A 19602-nucleotide genomic window follows, 5' to 3' on the forward strand; every position below is an offset into this window, starting at 1 on the left:
TAGAAGGGGTAGGGCAAGCACAGCTACAGCTGCAATTTCCTGCAGGGAGCAGCAAGGTGGTTGAGGGCATGGGTTGGAACTTTCCAGAGGCTATGGCTCTACCTTTTCTTGCCAAGTATAAGGCTGGATATCAAGTGACGGGGCACACTGGGAAAGGGCGGGGGGCAAGTTTCACATAGAGAACCGTGGGCCCAATTCCCAAGACAGGTTCTAGGGAGTTTATCAGGAAACAATTTCCAGGCAGTGGAATGTAAATCACTTAGTCAATTCAGAAAGCCATACCTATGACCCAGTAATTCCTTTTCTGATTTTGCACTTGAGCATTGGTTTTTAAAATCTGGAAGATGACCCATTCACTGGCTGTGGCATCAGTTTGGTGTATGGGGGCAAACATTTCTCTTAACAGAATGTGGTACAATACAAAATAAAACATCAAAGTGCAGGTAATTAGGGTGCTGTTTCAGAAGCAAAATCATAGGTACGTAAAACTGTTGGTTACACATCTACATGTATCACTCACACATGCACAATGCACTTACCAGATAACCAAATGGCTCCCTCCCACCATTCTATCCTTCCCCATGACGTCATTCCCTCTCTATGCTATGTAGAATCAGACTTTCTGACAACTGTTCCTATCTTTATTTTACTTTACAGCACTTATCCCCATTGTCTTCTCTGTTGCAGACATAATTTCTTGATAGGACTTCTGGCAGCAACAAGGACACAAACTATCTGGTCAGGATGACTTGTGAAAAATATTCTAGGATGGGTTCTCATTAGCCTATTTTGTAAGAAATGATGACTCCTGGTTCAATACACATGTGGAGCCAGGAAGAGATGGTATCATCTGGGATAAATGTCAACTCTTGTGTTCACAAGGACAGGTTATGCTACTGAAGAATATAGAAAATTTGCCTTGAGTAGATAAAAAGCAACAGCCACTACACATAATATTTAAGTACATGTTAAAAATGCCCTATTGAGCAGACAATGAAAAGGGTAAATTAATCAAACAATGCAGGGACAAATGGCTATTTATTTGGAAGAATACAGAACTGCTTACCTCACAACACATTTAACAAGAAACACCACAGAGGGATATATGAATAATATAATTTAACATAATATCTGCTTCATGCATGTCAACAGACATACCTGCCACAGTGCTCAATTTCAAAAGGAATTTACTTGTGACGATACAAAAGCACAATGAAGTAAAAAGACTTCACTTTCAACTAGCAGAATAAGTTTATTTCTAATACTGAGACTTTACATAGGAATTTACAGAAAACAAACACTGTGCTGCTTATTATCCATCGACTGCACCCAGACCTTCTCTCCACTTTCTGTATCCACCTGGGCTACTCTGGAAATAACATCTGGTTAGATTCTTCAAAGGGAGGCATCAGTAGTTCAGGGCCATGATTCTGGTAGGGAAAAGATCTCCTAGGAGATAGTCTCTCCTCCATGAGAGCAGCTCTTATTGGGCTCTGGTGACACTTGTTTCCATCCTTTGCCCCTTTATGACTTAGAATGCTCATGGCTTCTGGGTATTGCTAGTCTCTAGGTGCTTGAGCATCCCTTGTTTCTGGCCCACATCACTGTAGTAAGTCTACTGTGCACAATCCTCTTAGTTGGGGTAGAATTCTGTTTTTCATTAGAAGCAGGGCTGATACAAATAGTTATCTTTGTATTACCTTGTCAAAAGAAATCATTCTTCCTCCAAATCACTGTATAGAACATAAACACTTAGAACCTAAATACTCATCTATTGGAAGGCCTTCATCTAGAAGTAACAGACAGCCCTAAGTATAAAAAAGCAACCATTATTACCACAGTAATATGAAGTCCTAGCAGAGAACAGGCCCAGATGCAGTTATGTGGCTCAATGACATCCCCTCTGAGCCAGGCTTGTCCCATTTTATCTACTGCTATCTTCAGGCTATTGCCCTTCAAGGTCACCAGCTATAATTTGGTATATAACATACAAATATGAAAAAGTCCAGGGACATCTGGGTGGCTCAGTGGTTGAGAGTCTGCCTTTGGCTCAGGGCATGATCCTGGAGTCCTGGGATAGAGTCCCACGTCGGGCTCCCTGCATGGAGCCTGCTTCTCCTCTCTCTGCCTGTGTCTCTGCCTTTCTCTCTGTGTCTCTCATGAATAAATAAAATCTTAAAAAAAAAAATAAAAAGAATTAAAAAAAAAAAAGAAAAAGTCCAGCATAAGAGAGACAATCTCCCCTTGTGTCTTCTCATGTCACAACAATAGTTTATCACTGAGGTCTTTCCCAGAAGAATCACAGAATATTTCCCAAACACTTCAACAGAATCATTAGACTAGTATCTCCACGATTAACTTAGATTAATCTGAATTTACTCCTAAATCATCTGGGGGAAGAATGGAGAGACAAAACAGAGCCCAGCAAGTAAAAAATAGAGTATGGGTGCTAGGTGGGCAGTGTCTCTTGGAACTGATGATCAGTGTGTTCCAAGGAGGTGCAGGAAACAGTAGGACAAAGGAGGCAGAGACAGTATATGACACCCTATTATTTTAAATACAAATACATAGTTCCTGGGTCACATACAACATATCATGCCTAAATAGATACAATAATGAAATATCAAGAGTAAGAAAGTAGCATTCTAGAAATACCAGAAATTTTATTTGTGCTGTGCAGTGAGTATTCCTGTTCATAAATGATGTTAACCTTTGCAAAACTCACATAAATATCACGGTTATTAACAGCACATAACTATGGACTGACCCAGAGGCAGCTAAAAACCCTCAGTGGCTTCTTTAGGGAAGTAGTGGATTAGTAACAACGGCCATACTAATTCATATATGCTAGCAACATCAGAGGGAAGGTTGGTGATGTGGTTTTAAGAGAACATATACTGGCCAAACTATAAAGAGACTCAAGTAGTATTTACAATTAAGACTGATGCAGAGGTAGTCAAAAAAAAAAAAAAAAACTCACAAAAACAAATTTGGGGTTCTTCACTGAAGAGGCAGTTCAGCAATAATGGCCATAACCATTTATTTATGTCAGGAAATGGGAAAGGGGGGTATGTAGTTTGTTCAAATTTTCCAGATATATTTTCATACACACACACACACACACACACACACACAGTGGTGTGCTGGTAAGTATTTGACAACAGGTTCTCTGAGGAAATTAAAACCCTGGTTTGTAGAGTTTGCCAATGTCCAGGGCCTAAGTCCTCCCACTAAAGCCGACCTACTCACAGGACAACACTGAGTGCAGAGGTGGGAAGAGATGTGCAGTAGCATGTTATATGGTATTTTTACCATGCCATTTGATAATATAGGTGACCCATAGAACAAAGATAAGAGCAAAATGTTATAAAATAATTAGGAAATGATGAGTGCTGAGTATTTACTACCCTTGGTTTTAATATAACTTAATTTTTAAATAATGACTGTTTAAGAACTGGCTCACAAAATTCCTGAAAATTTAACTTTCAGCAGTTGCAAGCCAGCATGAGCTTATTCCAACACACCACTGCATACGTGGGGGTATGTGTGTATAAATAGATTTACATATACATATATATACATATATAATTATATCAACCTATAAAGACACTGGTGGTGTTTAGTGTGGGAGATATTAATATAGACCATAACACTTATTTAAGTAAGGATGTTTTCTCTTCACAAGTATACAAATCAAGCATACCTCCAATTTCTGCTATATTACTATATCAGGCCTGCAAACATCAGGACTCTTCACGCTATTGTGATTCAACTTTTTTTAAACTTCAGATCCCACTGTAAATATAGGTATGAATGAACACCATCCACTATATTTACAATAAAATTTGGTATCACATCTGGAATATGACACAACATAAATCCTAGACAAAGATTTCTACAACATTCTTTAAGTGAATAAATTTCCCCTCAATATAAATTTTCTGATGAAAAGTTTCAGTTTTTCTTGAGCACTTTCACATATTCAAAATATCAGTAAGGTTTTATTCCAGTATTAATTACTTGAAGTACAACAAGACATCACTTTCTAGTAATGTAAGACATTCTTTGGGCTTCATTCATCTTGTTTTTAGAAATGGTGTAAGAATTTGAATGGGTGGGTGAAGGCTTCTGGGCATCAGGATGTGGAAAGAGCCTTCACCCTTGTGTGAATTCTCTGATGTTTTGTGAGTACTGACCTCTGACTGAATGTTTTCCCACATCCATCACACTCATAGGGTTTCTCCCCTGTGTGAGTTCTCTGATGTTTAGTGAGAGCAGATTTTTCACAAAAGGTTTTCCCACACTCGTTACACTTATAGGGTTTCTCCCCTGTGTGAGTTCTTTGATGTACGATGAGGTTTGACTTCACACAGAAGGACTTCCCACATTCATTACACATAAAGGGTTTCTCTCCTGTGTGTGTTCTCTGATGGACAGTTAGGGCTGACCTGTGGCAGAAGGATTTCCTACATGTATTACATTCATACGGTTTCTCCCCTGTATGCGTTCTCTGATGTTCTGTAAGATTTGACTTTACACAGAATGTTTTTCCACACTGCTTACATTCATAGGGTTTTTCTCCTGTATGTGTTCGCTGATGGTTGGTAAGGTGTGGTTTCTGACAAAAGGATTTCCCACATTCAGTACATTCATAGGGTTTCTCTCCTGTGTGTGTTCTTTGATGCTGGGTGAGGTTTGACTTCTCCCAGAATGTTTTCCCACATTCACCACATTCAAAAGTTTTTTCACCTGAGTGAGCTCTTCGAAGTTGGGTGAGATGTGACTTTTTGTTGAAGTTATTTCCATTTTCATTGTGCTCGTAAGGTTTTTTGCCCATGTGTACTATCTGATGTTTAAAGAGGGCTGATTTTTCCCATGTTTTATGATCTACTTTATATTCATGGGGAATCTTTCTTGCATAGGTTTCTTGATGGATAATGAAAGTTGAGTTATCACATAAGGTTTGCCCATATTCATTGTATTCATAAGGAGTCTCCCCTGTAAGAGTTCTCTGATGTCCCAATCTTAAATCTGTATAAAAGGACTTCCCACAAATATTGCATTCATATGGCTCCATCTCTAAATGAGTAGTCTGAGATAAACTGAGTTCTAAACTGTGGATGAGGGTTCTTCCACATGCATTATATTTACAGAGCGTCTCTCCAATCTGTATTTTCTTGTTTGTAAAAAAGGCCGCTTCCTCATGGAAGGCTTGTCCATTTTCATTATATTCAGAAGGCTGGTCAAAAATTGGCTGATTGAGATTGTGGCTATGATTGAGCACATTCCTTTTTTGATTGTATTTATAAGATTTCCCCCCAGGAGAAGTTTTCTCATGCCTAATATCCAGGAGCAATTTCTCATAGACATTAAACTCATCAGGCTTCTTTCCAGAATAGTTCTTCCTACTGATAATTAAGCCTGAAATATTTTTCAAACTCATTTCACACGAGTCACATATCTTATATGGAAAATTTCTTGAAGGAACAGAATCTGTGCCCAGATTGAAAGCTTTCCTGACTCTATCACCACTATCTATATTTACTGTTTTGTTGGCGGTGAAAGCAAGTTGCCAAAAATGTTCGTCTTCATTGTTCTGGCTGCTCTCTATCAGGTCAGCAACTTTCCAGTCTTCTAGAAATGAGAAAAATAACCACATTTTATGAATCCTAGTACACTTTCTAATGGGACTGAACTCACACAAATGACCCTTTCATGTAGTTGATTCTTTTGTTTTAGGCTCAGTTTTCTGGTGTAAACTAAATCCAAGCATACGTTTCCTTTATCCTCCTGGTTCAATGGAAAATAAATACATGCTGCAGTAGAAACAAGGAAAGGAAACTGGTGATGATATGTAACATTTTAAATATAAAACCTTAAAAACTGGACATAAAAGGGTGAAAATTCAAAGTACAGGGAGCTGGGAGTGGCTGATTCAGGGAAACTCAGAATGGGGTAAGCCCAAAAGAGACACTGCACACTGAATAAAGTGATGGTAGAGACTAGAGACAAGGCTTACAGAGGAAGAACTATGTTTGCGGGAGACAGAACAGTTCAGTCCTTATCCCTTCATGTAAAGATTTCTAGGGAAGGATTCCTGCTGAAGCACATGCTTCTATTCTGTGCACCAAAACATCCTTGGGTTCAATCAAGAAGTCCTATAACCCAGAATCTAGTTTTTCTTTTAACTTATCTTATAAGAAATCACCATTTTAAAAAAGGCTATAAGGGGCAGGCTAGAGAAAATAAAATAAACTCAACACAATGAGTAGGGATCAGAGATTTTCTGAGAGACATCCACTCAGGAAGCAGGAAACTCAGAGAACTAAATAAATTCAAAAAGAGATTTTTTTCAAACAAAAAATAAACTACAAATAGACTGAGAAACACAGCAGAGGAAATATTCAGAGGCAGATCACAGTTCATGTCCTTATCTTCTCACAGCTTGGCTACTATGGTAGGATCCTCCCTAGTATGCATGCTGAGAAGCCATTACTATGTACCATGCACTGTTAAAACACTTTACGTGTATGATATTAATTTAAGTATCTGAAAAGCAAAGTAAACAAGAATGAAAGTTGTAGATAGAAGAGAAAGCATTTATAAGTGAAATTTAAGATACAAGACAGTATGGGGTCTAGTGTAAATTCTGGAGAGCAGACAAAAAAGAAGCAAGACAGATAGAACAAGAGGACCACAATTTAACAGTCAATGAAAGGAGACTTTAATTTTATTTCTTAATAAGTAGCAACTCTGTCAGGCTAGTGAAAGATAAACTGGTAATATAGGTAACAAAATAAAAATCAGTTAGGAATTAGATCAAGCTAGGGATGAGGGAACATACAGTTCTGGTTTTGAGTGGGATCAGTGAGAAGTGAGAAAACAGAAAGATATGGAAGTTGGTTTTGAAAGGCATGCAACCCCACGAGGATGAGACTAGTAGTAGGGAATAACAGGTTTAGCGTGCTGACCCTGGAGGCTGCCATTTAGGGTTAGTCATACGAGGACGGTAGGATGTTCCTTATTGGATGGATTCCTGGGAAACCAGGCTTCAGTTGTCACCTCACTCAGACTATTCCTCTGCAAGCTCCTCTCATGATGAGGTTGAATGGATTTTCACGCCTTCTCAAAGTAGAATTCCAGGACCACTAATCTTACATGCAAACAACCACTCTCTAAAAAGGAGTCTTCAAACTATGACTGCTGAGGAAGGGTCCTTCAACTATGAGTGTTTTTTACATTTTTAGAGGGGAAGATAAAAGACGCAGTGGGAAGGAGTGAGGAAGAAAAAAGAAAGAGGGGAGGAGAGGGAAAAGGAGAACCAGAAGAAGAGCAATAGCAGCAGCCACCACCACCCAGATCACACGTGACCCACCAAACCTAAAATATGGGCTATGGTCTTTACATAAAAGTCCACCAAGAGCAGCCCGGTGGCTCAGAGGTTTAGCGCCACCTTCGGCCCAGGGCGTGATCTCGGAGACCCGGGATCAAGTCTCACGTCAGGCTCCCAGGATGAAGCCTGTTTCTCCCTCTGCCTGTGTCTCTGCCTCTCCCTCTGCCTGTGTCTCTGCCTCTCTCTCTGTGTGCCTCTTATTAAATAAAATCTTAAAAAAAAAAAAAAAAAAAAAAAAGGCCACCAACCCCTGAACTAGAAGCTCTCACCTAGCCTGGTGCCTTTTCTACCACCCATAGATGACGCCTCTCACACAGGCACTTCTAGCTCTGGCCTCAGCCATGTGCACCATACTCACAGAGAACCAACATCTTATTCAACACACAGACTGAGTTCTAGTGGTTCTCTCCAGCTTCTTGTGCCCAAGTTTAAGTATGTCCTAATTCCCCTATAATCTCTCTAAATTTCCTCTCTATAAATGGCACCCTGATTTACCCAGTTGCTTGAGACAAATCAGTTGAGTCATGCTGGATTCCTGTCTCCCTTCCACACTATCAATCCTACAGAAAATCTTGCTGGCCTCATCCCCAACATATATGTACAAAACTACCACTCCTACATCGCCTAAGCCACTATCCTCTCTCCTCTGGAGTATAAAATACTCTACTAAATGGTATTCCTTCCTTGCTCATGCCTAAGCACCACCTAACCACCACACTATGTTTACTACAATATGTATGTATGTGTATATATATATGTGTGTGTGTGTGTGTGTGTGTATATATATATATATATATATATATATATATATATCAAATCTGATGATTTAATCTGACTTGCATTTACTCAAAAAAACAAGGATTTCTCACATCACTCAAAATAAAATTACCATGATCCATACTACTTTTTATGACATCATCTATTAATCTCACCAACACCTACTCACCAGCTACAATGCCCCCCTTGCCATTCTTCAAACGCTCTAAGAACACAGCTAAGAAGTCTGGCATCTGCCTGGAACCACTCACACTTACACTTTACTAGGGTCTCACCTCTCCTGCAGACCTCATCAAACGGGTTTTCTTTGACTCCCTTGCCCACTGGCAAATGCCATCATTCTCCACTGCTTTAACTCTCTCCACAGTGCTTACCATCAAAACACTGTATATACACACTCACATGTATACACACACACACACAAACATATATGCTGCTTGTTCCTCACTGTAATACATGTTCCATGATAAAAGGAACGTTATTCTTTTTATTACCTAAAACTGGGTCGTAGTGAGTGCCCATCACATGTTTGTTAAATGACTACTGCAAGTATGAATAAATACATACCAGCTAATAAAAGGTGTCTAAGGGAAGGTGAACAATTTTAAGACAAACTAACCAGAAAAACTAAGGTGAAGCTGAGTCTGCATTATGGGTATTGGTAAATCACCCTATCACAGGACAAAAGAAAGCATTTATGAGGGGAAGTGACACGTGGAGAAGTGTGATTAAGGTAATGGAGGGATCTGGGCCAACTGTCCTTAGTCACTTTCAAAGGTCTAAGACTAAAAAAAGAAATTTCTGGAGGAGGGGGCAAGATGGCGGAAGAGTAGGGTCCCCAAGTCACCTGTCCACATCAAATTACCTAGATAACTTTCAAATCATCCTGAAAACCTACAAATTCTGCCTGAGATTTAAAGAGAGACCAGCTGGAATGCTACAGTGAGAAGAGTTCGTGCTTCTATCAAGGTAGGAAGATGGAAAAAATAAAAAAAAAAGAAAAAGAAAAAGCATCCAAGGGGGAGGGGCCCCGCGAAGAGCCAGGCTAAGTCCGAGGGGCGAGTGCCCCCAGGACAGGAAAGGCCCGTCCAGGAGAATCAGGGGCTTCACCAATCTTCCCAGATGGAAAGGCGCTTGCAGGGAGTTGGAGCAGGATCCCAGGAGGGACGGGGATGCCCTCAGGCTCCCAGGGGCACTAACAGAGGACCTGCACCTCCGACCCGGGGGGGGAGAGCGCGCCACACACCCCGGGGCCGAGCTCCCTAAGGGCAGCAGCGCGCTCCCAGCTGGGCTGGGAGCAGCTTGGAAGCGGCTCCGCGTGGAGGGGGCTATGCGGCCCGGGGGCAGGATTCCAGCAGCGCAGGCCTTGGAGCCCGAGGCGCCGGGGGACACAGCCCAGGATCTGGCACTCCCCTTGGGACAGGCAGAGGCCAGCAGTGCAGAGGATGGCCGGGACACTCCTGCCGCTGGGCGGCCTGAGCTGAGCAGATCAGGGCCCCGCCCCCGGAGCATCCAGACCCTGCGGACTGGGAGCTGCTGTAGTTACTCCACGAGCTGACTCTAGCGCTGGAGAGCTGGCTACCGCCACTGTTATTGTTCCTCCTGGGTCCTCACAGGATAAACAACTCCCACTGAGCCTCACAGTGGCCTCACAGGATAAACAGGATAAACAAATCCCACTGAGCCATGCACCAGGCAGGGGGCTGAGCAGCTCCCCCAGGTGCTCACATGTGAGAATCAGAACAGCAAGCCCCTCCCCCCAGAAGACCAGCTACACGGACAGGGGAAAAGCAAGTTGTTGACCAAGCAGCACTGGAAAGTTCCAGGGGAAGTCGAGGGATTTACAGTATATAGAATCAGACGATACTCCCCCTTGTTTTTTGTTTTGTTTGCTTCCCCCCATTTTTTTCTTTTCTTTTTTTCTTTCTTTTTTTTCTCTTTTCTTTTTTCTCTTCTCTTTTTCTCCTTTTCCCGGTAAACTTGTTTTTGGCCACTCTGCACTGAGCAAAATGACTAGAAGGAAAAAATAACCTCAAAAGAAAGAATCAGAAACAATCCTCTCTCCCACAGAGTTACAAAATTAGGATTACAATTCAATGTCAGAAAGCCAATTCAGAAGCACTATTATAAAGCTACTGGTGGCTCTAGAAAAAAGGATTCAAGAGACTTCATGACTGCAGAATTTAGATCTAATCAAATCAGGCCATATTAAAAATCAATTAAATGAGATGCAATCCATATTTTATTTTTTTAATTTTTATTTATTTATGATAGTCACACAGAGAGAGAGAGAGAGAGAGAGAGGCAGAGACATAGGCAGAGGGAGAAGCAGGCTCCATGCACCGGGAGCCCAACGTGGGACTCGATCCCGGGTCTCCAGGATCACGCCCTGGGCCAAAGGCAGGCGCTAAACTGCTGCGCCACCCAGGGATCCCGAGATGCAATCCAAACTAGAGGTCCTAACGATGAGGGTTAATGAGGTAGAAGGATGAGTGACATAGAAGACAAGTTGATGGCAAGAAGGGAAACAGGAAAAAAGAGAAAAACAATTAAAAGATCATGAGGATAGGTTAAGGGAAATAAATGACAGCCTCAGAAGGAAAAATCTACGTTTAATTGGGGTTCCCGAGGGCGCCGAAAGGGCCAGAGGGCCAGAATATGTATTTGAACAAATCATAGCTGAGAACTTCCCTAATTTGGGGAGGGAAACAGGCATTCAGATCCAGGAAACAAAGAGATCCCCCCTAAAATCAATAAAAACCGCTCAACACCTCGACATTTAATAGTGAAACTTGCAAATTCCAAAGATAAAGAGAAGATCCTTAAAGCAGCAAGAGACAAGAAATCCCTAAACATTATGGGGAGAAGTATTAGGTTAACAGCAGACCTCTCTCCACAGAGCCCAGGAAGGCCAGAAAAGGCTGGCAGGAAATATATAGTCCTAATGAGAAGAACATGCAGCTAAGAATACTCTATCCAGCAAGGCTCTCATTCAGAATAGGAGGAGAGATAAAAAGCTTCCAAGATAGGGAGAAACTGAAAGAATATGTGACCACGAAGCCAGCTTTGCAAGAAATACTAAGGGGGATTCTGTAATAGAGGAAGTCCAGGGGAACAATCCACAAAAACAGGGACGGAATAGGTATCATGATAACACTAAATACATATCTTTCAATAGTAACTCTGAACATGAATGGGGTTAATGACCCCATCAAAAGGTGCAGGGTTTCAGACTGGATAAAAAAGCAAGACCAATCTATTTGCTGTCTACAAGACTCATTTTAGGCAGAAGGACACCTACAGCCTGAAAATAAAAGGTTGGAGAACCATTTACCATTCAAATGGTCCTCAAAAGAAAGCAGGGGTAGCCATCCTTATACCAGATAAACAAAAGTTTATCCCAAAGACTGTAGTAAGAGATGAAGACGGACACTATATCATACTTAAAGGATCTATCCAACAAGAGGACTTAGCAATCATCAATATTTATGCCCCGAATGTGGGAGCTGCCAAATATATCAATCAATTAATAACCAAAGTTAAGACATACTTAGATAATAATATACATATACTTGGTGACCTGAATGTAGTGCTTTCTACAATCGACAGGTTTTCTAAGCACAAAATCTCCAAAGAAACAAGGGCTTTAAATGATACACTGGACCAGATGGATTTCACAGATATTTACAGAACTTTATATCCAAACTCAACTGAATACACATTCTTCTCAAGTGCACATGGAACATTCTCCAGAATAGACCACATACTGGGTCACAAATCAGGTCTTAACCAAAAACCAAAGGATTGGGATTGTCCCCTGCATATTTTCAGACCATAATGCTTTGAAATTAGAACTAAATCACAAGAACAACTCTGGAAGGATTTCAAACACATGGAGGTCAAGGACCATCCTGCTGAAAGATGAAAGGGTCAACCAGGAAGAGAAGAATTAAAGAAGATTCATGGAAACTAATGAGAATGAAGATACAACAGTTCAAAATCTTTGAGATACAGCAAAAGCAGTCCTGAGAGGGAAATACATTGCAATACAAGCATCCATCCAAAAACTAGAAAGAACTCAAATACAAAAGCTAACCTTGCACCTAAAGGAGCTGGAGAAAAAAACAGCAAATAGATCCTACACCCAGCAGAAGAAAAAAGTTAATAAAGATTCGAGCAGAACTCAATGAAACAGAGACCAGAAGAACTGTGGAACAGATTAACAAAACAAGGAGTTGGTTCTTTGAAAGAATTAATAAGATAGATAAACCATTAGCCAACCTTATTAAAAAGAAGAGAGAAAAGACTCAAATTAATAAAATCATGAATGAGAAAGAAGAGATCACCACCAACACCAAGGAAACACAAACGATTTTAAAAACATATTATGAGCAGCTATACACCAATAAATTAGGCAATCTAGAAGAAATGGACGCATTTCTGGAAAACCACAAACTACCAAAACTGGAACAGGAAGAAATAGAAAATCTGAACAGGCCAATAACCAGGGAGGAAATTGAAGCAGTCATCAAAAACCTCCCAAGACACAAAAGTCCAGGGCCAGATGGCTTCCCAGGGGAATTTTATCAAACGTTTAAAGAAGAAACCATACCTATTCTACTAAAGCTGTTCGGAAAGATAGAAAGAGATGGAATACTTCCAAACTCATTCTATGAGCCAGTATCACCTTAATTCCAAAACCAGAAAAAGACCCCACCAAAAAGGAGAATTATAGACCAATATCCCTGATGAACATGGATGCAAAAATTCTCAACAAGATACTAGCCAATAGGATCTAACAACACATTAAGAAGATTATTCACCATGACCAAGTGGGATTTATCTCCAGGATGCAAGGCTGGTTCAACACTCATAAAGCAATCAATGTGATTCATCATATCAGCAAGAGAAAAAACAAGAACCATATGATCCTCTCAATAGATGCAGAGAAAGCATTTGACAAAATACAGCATACCTAGGAATAAATCTAACCAAAGAGGTAAAGGATCTATACCCTAACATCTACAGAACATTTCTGAAAGAAATTGAGTAAGACACAAAGTGATGGAAAAATATTCCATGCTCATGGATTGGAAGAATGAATATTGTGAAAATGTCAATGCTACCCAGGGCAATTTACACGTTCAATGCAATCCCTATCAAAATACCATGGACTTTCTTCAGAGAGTTGGAACAAATAATCTTAAGATTTGTGTGGAATCAGGGATCCCTGGGTGGTGCAGCGGTTTGGCGCCTGCCTTTGGCCCAGGGTGCGATCCTGGAGACCCGGGATCCAGTCCCACGTCGGGGTCCCGGTGCATGGAGCCTGCTTCTCCCTCTGCCTGTGTCTCTGCCTCTCTCTCTCTCTCTCTCTCTCTCTCTCTCTGTGACTATCATAAATAAATAAAAATTAAAAAAAAAAGATTAAAAAAGATTTGTGTAGAATCAGGAAAGACCTCGAATAGCCAGGGGAATATTGAAAAAGAAAACCAGAGCTGGGGGCATCACAATGCCGGATTTCAAGTTGTCCTACAAAGCTGTGATCATCAAGACAGTGTGGTACTAGCACAAAAACAGACACATAGATCAATGAAACAGAACAGAAAAAACAGAAATGGGCCCTCAACTCTATGGTCAACTAATATTCAACAAAGCAGGAAAGACTATCCACTGGAAAAAAAACAGTATCTTCAATAAATGGTGCTGGGAAAATTGGACATCCACATGTAGAAGAATGAAACTGGAACATTCTCTTACACCATACACAAAGATAAACTCAATATGGATGAAAGATCTAAATGTGAGACAAGATTCCATCAAAATCCTAGAGGAGAACACAGGCAACACCCTTGCTGAACTTGGCCATGGTAACTTCTTGCTAGATACATCCATGAACGTAAGGGAAACAAAAGGAAAAATGAACTATCGGAACTTAACCAAGATAAAAAGCTTCTGCACAGCAAAAGAAACAGTCAACAAAACTAAAAGACAACCTACACAATGGGAGAAGATATTTGCAAGTTACCTATCAGACAAAGGGCTAGTATCCAAGATCTATAAAGAACTTCTTAAACTCAACATCAAAGAAACAAACAATCCAATCATGAAATGGGCAAAAGACATGAAGAGAAATCTCACAGAGGAAGACATCAACATGGCCAACATGCACATGAGAAAATGCTCTGCATCACTTGCCATCAGGGAAATACAAATCAAAACTGCAATGAGATACCACCTCACACCAGTGAGAATGGGGAAAATTTACAAGGCAGGAAACCACAAATGCTGGAAGGATGTGGAGGAAGGGGAACCCTGTTGCACTGTTGGTGGGAATGTGAACTGGTGCAGCCACTCTGGAATACTGTGTGGAGGTTCCTCAAAGAGTTAAAAATAGATCTGCCCTACGACCCAGCAATTGCACTGCTGGGGATTTACCCCAAAGATACAGATGCAGTGAAACGCCGGGACACCTGTACCCTGATGTTTATAGCAGCAATGTCCACAATAGCCAAACTGTGGAAGGAGCCTCGGTGTCCATCGAAAGATGAATGGATAAAGAAGATGTGGTTTATGTATACAATGGAATATTACTCAGCCACTAGAAACGACAGATACCCACCATTTGCTTCTATGTGGATGGAACTGGAGGGTATTATGCTGAGTGAAATAAGTCAATCGGAGAAGGACAAACATTATATGCTCTCATTCATTTGGGGAATATAAAAAATAGTGAAAGGGAATAAAGGGGAAAGGAGAAAAAATGAGTGGGAAATATCAGAAAGGGAGACAAAACATGAGAGACTCCTAACTCTGGGAAACGAACAAAGGGTGGTGGAAGGGGAGGTGGGCGGGCGGTGGGAGTGACTGGGTGACGGGCACTGAGGGGGGCACTTGATGGGGTGAGCACTGGGTGTTATGCTATATGTTGGCAAATTGAAGTCCAATAAAAAAAAAAAAAAAAGGAAAAAAATTTCTGAAGAATATTTCACAAGTGAGAAACCCCAAACCAATGGCCTAAGATCTTATTCCCTTCTGGCATATGTCTGTGTACTAACTCACCTTGGTGGCAGTGGCTTGGGAATCCTGCCTCTAATATCCAGGGCTCTTCTCCTTGCTCAATCTTGAAGACCACTTCTGGCTTAGTAATGCAATATCCTGTTAAGAAAAGATAATACAAGATGATGGCTAAATAGCCTGGCTTCAGGGACTCTTAGAAAATGATGGAGAAGAAAGGTATAGCTTCAGAGACTGCCCAAGAGAGATGCCCAAATGAACCAACCCCTATGGAGATTAAGAACATAGCACTCTTTATGGTGGCCAGAGGGACTGGCCACCTCAGTGCCTTGAAAATCAAGCTTCAATCAAAATTCCACAGGCAGTTCCTATGTTTCAACAACTAAAAATGCACGCTACTGGTAGTTACAAGGAAATGAAATTCTTACCTACTGAGACAAAGTGGCTATAATTTTCTAGAATCACATCTCTGTATAGTATCTTCTGAGCAGGATCCAGTAGATACCACTCTTCCTGAGTGAAGTCCACACATACATCTTTGAATGACACTTGTTCCTGTAATAGTATATTCCTTTTCTATATGAAGCTGTCAGAACTAAATAATGTAGAAGAAATTTAAAAGAGCTTATCTCTTTAGAATTTGCTAAGAATTGACACACAGGATGCCTTCTTTTGTGCTACTTACTATATAGGATGAAAGAAATATCTTGTACAAACTGAGTTTCCACTAAAGCCCTGAACTGTTCCCTTCGCTGCAAATACTACTGATGAAAACAAACACACCATTCCTTTTCTCAAAGTGCTTATGATCTGATGAGGAGACATATTCATTAACATTTATTAAATTATACATTGCAGGATCTAGCAGTATGCATACAGTAGACTGGGAAGGAAAGGAGACCAAGAAAAAATTAGTTCTTTAATATCATCAGTTATATGATAGAAAAAATAAAGAGACAAAACAGATCAGAAGGGGATCCAGACATTGGAATTAATAAGCAAGAATTTTAAAATGGATTATTATTAATATGCTCAATAAAACAGAGGAAAATCTGAACAAAATAAGAAGGAAAAGTACAATGGATATATAGTATGTGTACTGTGCAGCAAAGAATTATGAGAGCAAACCTGAGATTGCTATCCTTTGAAAGGTCTGCTGCTATAAGCGTGTCTGCTGGCTGGCTTCTGGAAACTTAAATTCCCTTAGAAGAAATCGTTCACTGAGTCTAAACTGTTTGTGTAAGTAATACGGCTTATTCAACACATGTATATTCCTTCTAAATCCAGAAGTTTCTGTGCCAAGCAGAGAGTACCAATGTGATCAGCTTCTATTAAAAACTCTGAGCACCGAGTATCTACTGAGATTCCCAGGCAAACATTTCATGTTTGTTGTCTATCTCATCACTAGATTTGGTAGAAAACTCTGAGAAGTTTGCTCCTGGCTTCCTCTCATCTTTCTCTGTGTGCCCTTTCCCCTGGTTGATTCCGCTTTATATCCTTGCACTGTAAACAAGTCATAGCCATAAGTAGAAGTACGTGCTGAATACCCTAGTAAGTCACTGAACCTGGGGATGGTCTTGGGGACTCCTGATAGATGTGAATACAGGCACATACATATACACATATGTACATAGATAAAATGGGTGTTCTAGAGCTGAAAAATATAACACTGGAATTAACTCATTAAACGGGTTCAAAATCCTATTAGAGAAAACATATATAAATCTAACAAGAGTATCAAAAGAATATATGCATCTAACAAAAGGGTACCAAAATACATAGCCCAAAACTGATAGAACTGACAGGAGAAATACACAAATTTATAATCATAGTTGGGAGACTTCAACACCCCTCTGTCAATACTGAGAGATCAAGGAGGCAGAAAATCAGTAAGTATACGGATGACCTGAACTGTACTATCCATCAACATGATCAAATTGACAGTTACAGAATACTCCATCCAAAAATAAAACCCATATTTTATCATTCTATTCTAGCTCATATGTAACATTTACCAAGAGAGACCATAGCCTTGGCCAGAAAACATACCTTAACAAATTTAAAACAACAGCTATCATATAAAATACGTTCTCCGACTACAATGGAATTAAATATAAATCAATAAACAAGAGATAGTTGGAAAATCCCTCAAACACTTGAAAATTAAACAATATACTTATAAATAATCTATATTTAAAGAGATCTCAAAAGAAATTTTTAAATATAACACATGAAATAAAAATATCACATATCAAAATTTGTGAGATACACTGAAAGCAATACATAGAGGGAAACTTATAGCATCAAGTGTATATATTAAAAAAGAAAAATTTTAAATCAGTAACCTATGTTTGCATCTTAGTATACTATAGAAGAAAAGCAAATTAAGCCCAAAGCAAACAAAATAAACATTAGAATAAATCAACAAAATTGAAACATGAAAAAAAGAAAATCAAAACCAATAGCTGCTTTTTTGGAAAGATCAATAAATTAATAAACTTGCAGAAAACTTAACCAAGAACAAAGAGAAAAGAAAAAAATTGTGAATCTCAGAAATGATGGGTCAACACTACTGATCCTAAGAACATTAATATGAGACTACTACAAACAATTCTATTCTTGAAAAATTAACTTAGAAGAAATGGACAAATTCCTTAAAAGACACAGTTACCAATTCACGCAAAGAGAAATAGAAAACCCGAACAGATCTATATCTGTTAAAAAAAAAAAAAAAGAATAAGTAATCAAATCACTCCCAAACAGAAAGTGCCAAGCTCAAACGGTGTCACTGGTAAATTCTACTAAACATTTAAGGAAAAAATACCAATTCTCCACAATCTCCTCCAGTAAAGAGCACTTCCAAATTGATATTATAAGATCGGCATTACCCTGATACCAAAACTAGATAAAGACATGGGAAACTAAAGGCTAATATCTCTCATTAATATAGAAACAAAAATTCTCAAATATTGGAAAATCAAATCTGACAATGTATAAAACGAATTATAAACCATAACCAAGTGGAATTTATTCTAGGTATGGAAGGCTGGGCCAATGTTAAAAAAAATCCAATCATTACAATCCAACAGATCAATAAGTCAAAGAAGAAAAATTACATGATCAAATCAATTGATGAAGAAAAAGCATCTGACAAAATCTAACACCCATTCATGATGAAAATTCTCAGCAAAGGGGAAACTTTTTCAGCTTGATACAGACCATCTACAAAAACCTTACAGTTAACATCATATTTAATGTTAAGAGACTGGATACTTTTCCACTAAGGGAAGGGATAGGGCAAGGATGTTTTATCTAAGTACTCTCATTCAAATATGTATTAGAAGTCCTAGCTAGTGCAGTAAGACCAAAACCAAACCAAACCAAACCCAAAACCAGAAATAAAACATATATGATTTGGCTCTTTACCCTGTTTCATTTACCTACGTGTCTACTTTTGTGCTAGTACCATAATGTTTTGATTACTATAGCTTTGCAGTATATCTGGAAATCTGGGATTGTGATCAACTTGTGAAACAAATCTAGATTTGGGGCACCTGGGTGGCTCAGTCAGTTAAGCATATGCTTCTGGTTCAGGTCATGACCCCAGGGTCGTGGGATGGAGCCCCATGTCAGGCTCCCTGCTCAGTGGGGAGTCTGCTTCTCCCTCTCCCTCTACTCCTCCCCCCACTTGTGCTTGCTTGCTCTCTGTCAAATAAATAAAATCCTTTAAAAAAATTAAAAAAAAAAAGAAACAAATCTAGATTTGTTTTTCTTTCTAAAGATTGTTCTGGTTATTCAAAGTAGAACAGTAGAGAGCCCAGAAATAAACCCAGTTCAGTTATATGGTCAGTTAATCTTCAACAAAGGAGGACAAATATCCAATGGGAAAAAGACAGTTTCTTCAACAAATGGTGCTGGGAAAACTGGACAGCTACATGCAAAACAATGGAACTGGACCATTTTCTTACACCATACAGAAAAAAACACTCAAAATAGATTAAAGACCTACATGTGAGACCTGAAATCATAAAAATCCTAGATTAGAACACAGGTAGTAACTTCTTTGACAATGACCATAACAACTTTTTCTAGGTATGTGTCCTCAGACAAGGGAAACAAAAGCAAAAATAAATTATTGGGACTACACCAAAACAAAAAGCAAAGGTAACCATCAATAAAACAGAAAGACAACCTACTAATGGGAGAAGATATGTGCAAATGATATATCCATTAAGGATTTGATATCCAGGGCAGCCCCGGTGGCGCAGCAGTTTAGCGCCGCCTGCAGCCCGGGGTGTGATCCTGGAGACCCGGGGTTGAGTCCCACATCAGGCTTCCTGCATGGAGCCTGCTTCTCCCTCTGCCTGTGTCTCTGCCTCTCTCTCTCTCTCTCTCTCTCTGTGTGTGACTATCATAAA

General features: G+C 39.7%; 1 protein-coding gene across 6 annotated transcripts in view; it reads right to left on the reverse strand.

The window, feature by feature from the left end:
• The window catches only part of LOC144312042 (zinc finger protein 248-like), a 31109-nt gene that overhangs the window by 2466 nt on the left and 9041 nt on the right, over positions 1–19602 (reverse strand). For 4 of the 6 annotated variants that reach the window (XM_077894346.1, XM_077894347.1, XM_077894345.1 and 1 more), the window contains 4 exons: positions 15613–15739; positions 15230–15325; positions 4197–5634; positions 1020–2174 (listed from right to left, as the gene is read on the reverse strand). In XM_077894346.1, coding sequence (XP_077750472.1) covers positions 2051–2174; positions 4197–5634; positions 15230–15325; positions 15613–15739 — 1785 coding nt within the window. In that variant the 3' untranslated portion in view covers positions 1020–2050. Of the gene's footprint in view, positions 1–1019; positions 2175–3937; positions 5635–15229; positions 15326–15612; positions 15740–19602 lie in introns of those variants that run through there. The other 2 variants (XM_077894349.1, XM_077894348.1) reach the window with 2 other exon arrangements.

Source organism: Canis aureus, chromosome 4 (assembly GCF_053574225.1).
Source record: "Canis aureus isolate CA01 chromosome 4, VMU_Caureus_v.1.0, whole genome shotgun sequence".
Lineage (NCBI taxonomy): Eukaryota > Metazoa > Chordata > Mammalia > Carnivora > Canidae > Canis > Canis aureus.